The sequence below is a fragment of the Pollicipes pollicipes genome, unplaced genomic scaffold (assembly GCF_011947565.3).
Source record: "Pollicipes pollicipes isolate AB1234 unplaced genomic scaffold, Ppol_2.1 Scaffold_3087;HRSCAF=3621_pilon_pilon_pilon, whole genome shotgun sequence".
In the NCBI taxonomy this organism is placed as follows: domain Eukaryota; kingdom Metazoa; phylum Arthropoda; class Thecostraca; order Pollicipedomorpha; family Pollicipedidae; genus Pollicipes; species Pollicipes pollicipes.
The window spans coordinates 17,088,073-17,093,790 of NW_023596225.1; the positions used below are offsets into that span (position 1 = coordinate 17,088,073).

At 59.9% G+C, this 5,718-nt stretch overlaps 1 protein-coding gene across 1 annotated transcript in view; it reads right to left on the minus strand.

Annotated features, from left to right (window-relative positions):
* Window positions 1-289: 289 nt before the first annotated feature.
* Window positions 290-5,718, minus strand: part of LOC119089813 (low-density lipoprotein receptor-related protein 2-like) — a 6,741-nt gene continuing 1,312 nt past the window's right edge. The window contains exons 2-6 of the mRNA XM_037212630.1: window positions 5,180-5,372; window positions 4,814-4,905; window positions 4,028-4,131; window positions 3,609-3,726; window positions 290-1,092 (exon numbers count right to left, since the gene is read on the minus strand). Of these exons, the coding sequence (XP_037068525.1) occupies window positions 3,707-3,726; window positions 4,028-4,131; window positions 4,814-4,905; window positions 5,180-5,372 (409 nt within the window). The 3' untranslated portion in view covers window positions 290-1,092; window positions 3,609-3,706. The remainder of the gene's footprint in view (window positions 1,093-3,608; window positions 3,727-4,027; window positions 4,132-4,813; window positions 4,906-5,179; window positions 5,373-5,718) is intronic.

The window sequence follows — 5,718 nt, forward strand, 5'->3', positions numbered from 1 at the left end:
AATGTATCGGACGTGCCCGCAACAGTGGACGGATTCATCGCAGCTCCTACGACCTGCTGTCGTCGGGAGTGGACGGAGTCATCACCGGTTCTGTTCACCACACTCTTGGCCGGCGTCGGCCACGGTTCCGGCATTGCTTTGTTCCCACGCGCGCTAGCCGCCTCAATGTGACGCAGGCGCAGCTGGGGAAAAGCGCCCAGCCGGCCCAGGTTCTTCTTTCAGAGCAGCAGCAAAGTTGACGTCTTAGGCGGTTAAAATGAGGCAGCCACCACTGTACAAAGACCAAAACTGTACAGCCATCATTCATGTTAAAAAAGTCGTACAAACACAAGAATGCGTTGATGAGATCGAAAGCAATGCAGATGTCAACAACGCAGAAACGTGGAGCCGCCCAGGCTGCCCTCGAGACGTAAGAAGTGTTCCAGGATCGCAGTGGTGCCATCGCACTGGTGCCATCGCACTGGTGACCTATTTAGTCCACCTCAACATAAGGTGCCTGCGGCGGAATTACGACATCGTACCAACCTTCGTGCAAAACAGTTGGCAGCTCATTGTCTCTTGGCCGACCACGCCGCGGCCAAGGGCGCCAATAACAGTGCGTGGATAAGGCCATTGGCGGGATTCGCAATCTGGCAAACTATCTTCGCCATCTGGCAAACTATCGCCCCCAGTCTGCACTGGGCCAACGAGCGGGCGCCGACGGGGTCAGCTCCGCCCCAGTCATGGCCCGCAGTGCCCGCCGCAGTCCGGGTTCAACCTTGACCTTGGCGGGCGCCGTGCTGGGGCGGCAGGAATGGCCGCGGCGCGCGCCCGCCTGCCGCGTCGCACGCTCTCCACCGAACAGGCGAGCTCACAGTCCGTTCGCCTGTCGGCGCGCAGCACCAGCTCAAGTTCAGCGCCCCGTCGGGAGATGTCACTAGCAGTCGTACTCGTCGTCCTCCACTAGCTGCTGAGTATCTTTGCCGGAGTCAAAGGTGGCCGGCTTGGTCTCGCGGGTGCGCGCCATCGGAACGGCGGCCGACTGGTGGACGACGCTCGAGGGCGCGAGCACGGCCGCGTCCGGTTTCATCTCCGTCGGTACCTCGTACACGCCTGGCGGCGACGGCGCAGGTCATACACGGCCGTCACGATGGGTCAACACCCAATGGTACTGAACGGTGAAACTGGCGTCTGCTTGCAGGCATCGACGTCAAGTTTTCAAGCTCGCAGCGCTGGTACGACGGAGAGTTACGCCGCGTGGGTTTGGATCAGCGCCCAGCAGTAGCACCCAGCGATTGAGTGGGAACAGGACACCGTTGCGTTGTGTGTGAATGGGAGCAGACAATGCATAGAAACGGGGACCTCTGCTAGGCAGATCCGCGCCAGGTGGTGGCAGAATGACTCTGAGTAGCCACCATTTTGTATTAACCCTTCATAGCTCATGTGGTGGCACGCACAGACCGTCGTTTAGTCACTGGGGATGGTCACTGGAGATCAGGGTCACAGCCAGAGCCTTGGCAACGGAGCACGCAGCGTTGATAAAGGGCCCCCAACACGACGAAATCATCGGAACGATATATTTGTCAACGAGAGCATGTTTTGCTTTTCCTTTCCTTTGTCTTATCTTCCATAAATGAAATGGAAGCGGGAGGCTACCGCGAGATCAATTATGCCTGAATTGTTCAGTCAACAACTGAAGAAATAATGCTTCTTTCTCATGCGTTTCATACGCTTCTTCGTAGAATGACCTACAGCCAGCCCTTCATGCTCTTCAGCCCTCCAATCGGGCCGTTGAAATTTGGTCTTGAAAGACCCTTCGGACCCTCATCAGGCCCTCTCAAACACCGCTCCTCGCCAATTCAGGGCCAGTTACGCCACCGAACCCTGATAGGCACTGTGGCTCCTGACCGACACAGGAGCCACACACTATGTCAGGAACCCTGATCATTGCAAATCTCGGACTCGGCCTTGTTCCAGCTTGTAAAATATGTCCAAGGGCTCAAACGGACATGAAGTCGACTGCTTGACTCCGTGTCGAGGCCCTATAAAAGGGATAGAGATCCTTCTTATGAGGTCCTTAATAGAAGCCTCCTTTTGATATCTTAGGTATCGGCACCACGGATGAGCAGCCGGGTCCGAGTCCCATCGGGCTCTTGACCTATGGTCCCGAGGGGCCCTTCGGGCCCCTCTTCGGATCCTTGCCAGTACAGCTACCGGCCGCCTGGGGCTACTTGCCGGCACAGGACTCCCCATTAGGCGCTGCAGGCTCGTTATCGACACAGGGGCCCAACCACTGTATCAAGGGCCCAGACCAATGCAAATCGTAGCCTCAGGTCTTGTTCCTGCTGGGGAAATGCCCCCACCCCCAACCCCACCCCCGGCAGCCAACTGTTCGACGCTGGTGGTCTCCAGCCGTTTAAGACAAGCCGTTTAAGCCGTTTAAGACACCCGCATTGTCTCAGGGATGCCTTCAACGGTGCTGGAAAAGTTCTGATATTTCATGCCACGACCCTACGGGCCGCGATTCTTTATGCGAACTACAGTCAGTCCTTCGGGCCCTTATACCCTCCCAACCGGGCCCTCGATCGTCGCTATCGGTGGGCCGCCCGGGAACCTCTCCGGGGCTCATCGAACGCTGCCCTTGGTCGGCTCGGGGCTCCTTGCGAACACAGGACCATCTGTCAGGCACAGAGGGCCCCTGACAGGTACAGGGGCCTGACCAGTGTAAATCGATGGCCCCGGCTATGTACCTGATTGGGAAGTGGGTCCTCAAGTTCGTACCGACACGAAACCGACTGTGCGGTGCTGATGGTGCCTGACTGACATATAAGCCCATATCGACCTCGACTCAGGGGCCCCCAATCGGTGCAAGGAGCTCTCTGACTGCTTTTTTCCACCGGGGTCTCTGAATAGGACCCTGACCAGCCCTTTGTGCCCTAAGCCCTCCAGTCGGGCCCTGGAGCGCAGGTCCTGGCGGGCTCTCCACGCTCTTCGAGTACCCTCGAACACTGCACATGGCCGACTCGGGGCCTCTTGCTAACGGAGGGCCCCCGTTAGGCGGTGTGGGGCCCTGACAGACGTTGGGGCTCCGACCAGTGTAAATCTCTGGCTCCAGCTTTAACCCTGCTTGGACAATGAGCCCCTAAGGCTCATACCGACGCGGAGCCGACGAAGTGTTACTGAAGGTGTCTTACCGACACATGAGCCGGTATCGGATCAGGAGGCCCCTGATCATCGCGCGCGGCCCTCTGGCTAGCATTAGAGCGCCCGCCCTTGTGGACCGTGGCCCCTGAGCACGACCTCCGGCCGGCCTTTCGGGCCGTTCGGGCCCCTAAAATCGAGCCCTTAATCGCAGGTCCCGGGAGAAGCGAAGGGCACCTCGGGACCTAAGGGGAGGAGCAGGTGTCCTCGTCCTGCCCCGCCCTCCGCTTGCGCCATTGCTGGAGATGGAGTCATCTTCTTAAAAAGCCCCGTGCACACGAAGGCTGCCTTTCTGCTGACCTGACTCGATCCATCGCATTATCTGCTGATCGGCTCAAGACAAGCTCATAACAAAACGGCACGTACGCGGAATGGGCCGCGCGCCTGCCACCGAGTCTGTTGGTGAAGCAGTGCATCGAAGATATTACCTGCTGACGCCGCCTGATCGGCGTGGGCCTCTATGTTGCCCATCGTGTCGTACATGGGATTGCTGAAGTTTCTCGTCTTGCTGTCGACGCCGACCAGATCAATGCCGGCATCCATGGGCTGCGCGAGGGTAGGATCGTCAGCCGTCACTCAAGCGTCATATTGCCATCAGCGACCAACCATGACAACAATCACTCCAAGGGGATTTACTTATCAAGCTACCAGAGATATGCGCACATACCCACGCGCTATACGCCCGTTGCATCCAAATAGCAGGATTCGCTGTGATAGTGCGGGGCGGGCTCCGTATAGGCCGCGAGAACGGCCGACGGCTTAACGGACACGTGTCGCTGACGAGCGGGGGGAGGGGAAGGGGTGGCGAGCCACCGGCACCCACGAGCCGCGCGCCGCCGGTACGCACCGCCTCGGCCGCCGCCGCCGCCATTGGCGCCGAATTCGACGTTGGTGCCCGGCCGGAACGACACGCTGGTGGAGCCGGGCAGGCCGCCGGTCACCGTCTTCACCCTGCAAAAACGGGCGGCGGCTGTAAGCGACGCACGGCCGCGCGGCAGCCTCGCGGACAGGCCTGGGCCTCGGCGGCGGACCGGCGCCCGGTGAGCCGGCGGGCGCTGCAGGTGGCAGCGGCCGCACAGCCCACCACCTGGCGCCTCGCCTCACCCCACGGCCAGAGTTCAGTCCCGGATCACGACGTCGGCAAGGGATCACGGCGCCCGGATCATGACCTCGTCCAGGACGGTGATCTCGACGCTTGGGCAGATTCCGGTCTGGGGCCGTGGTCTCGGTCCAGTGATGAGACTTCGGCGCGGGTATTGTTAAGTTTCAGCTGGTCCGAAGCCTCCGATATGATCTGAGTACGTGGCCTGAGAAGGACCCTCACGCGACATACACGGGCGCCTGCCGGAGCCAGTTCACGCATTTTCGTACTTTTGACAGAATAAGCAGCGCAAGACATAAGCACCGATACAGAACACAACCTGAGAGATGCTCATAGCCAACAGCATGAAGCAAAGGCCGAGATCCGATAGCTCCCGCCTCATTTCCAAGCGCGTTATGACGGTAATGCCACGGCTGCTGCTGTCAATACAATGCCGGCATCACCGGGTACTCACAAAGGCACACGTCTCATAGACTGATAGACCAAGACAATGAGCCACGCCTCGGCCATTAGGCGGTCAAAGCCACTCACCCTCCGCGTCGCTTGACAAACATATAGCCGGCGACAGCTCCGACCAGCAGCAGGATAAGCAGCACCGGGATGATGATGGCGGCGGGGTTCGTCTGAAACACGCGCCCATCAGCACTCGTGCCTGCTCCCGTCGTGTGCCGCGAGGAAACTGAGCGCATTGACAAATATGCTTCACAGCAGTGTGAGATCATAACTCATGGCTGCCACAGCCACCAGACCGGATCAGAGAGCTGCACCGATTTGGGTTGAGCGCAACGGTGAACGGCGCAGAGAAGGCATCGCCTCACGAAAAGGCTGTCGCTGAAGGGACATCCACTGGCGAGCAGGGTGGCTCAGCCGCCAGCGGTCGGCGACGGATCGGCTCACCCCTCCGGCCTTCTGCACGCGCTTCCTGGCCACGAAGGTGTCGCACTGGGGCCCGCTGTACTGGTCGACGCACTCGCAGCTCGGCTCATCGAACGAGCCGTCGGGCACGACGCAGACGCCGCCGTTCTGGCAGCGGCAGACCAGCGGCCGCGGCCGCTCCGCCTCCAGAGCTGCGCACAGACGGGACCACGGCCTTCAGACCACGCAGGGGCGGGCAGACCAGGCACACAGACACGGAGCTGAGACACGCTGTATACACCTGGCACACGTGCGTGCATTCATCAGTCCGCGCACGAACGCAGACACCTCAGTCAACGCCTTACACTCCGGGGTAGTCGCGTCATCGCCTGTGTGCGTAAGCGCGTCCGTTTACGAGAAAATAAGACGTGGATTAAGCGTGGATTAAGCATGTGAACATGGAGGCATTACCAGCAACAGAGCAATCGTAAAGTCACCGTCATTTCACCACGTATGTTCTCGCGCCGCGCCCTGTACGCAAGCACCGACGAGCCCGCCGAGGAAAGCGAGCCGCGCCTCCG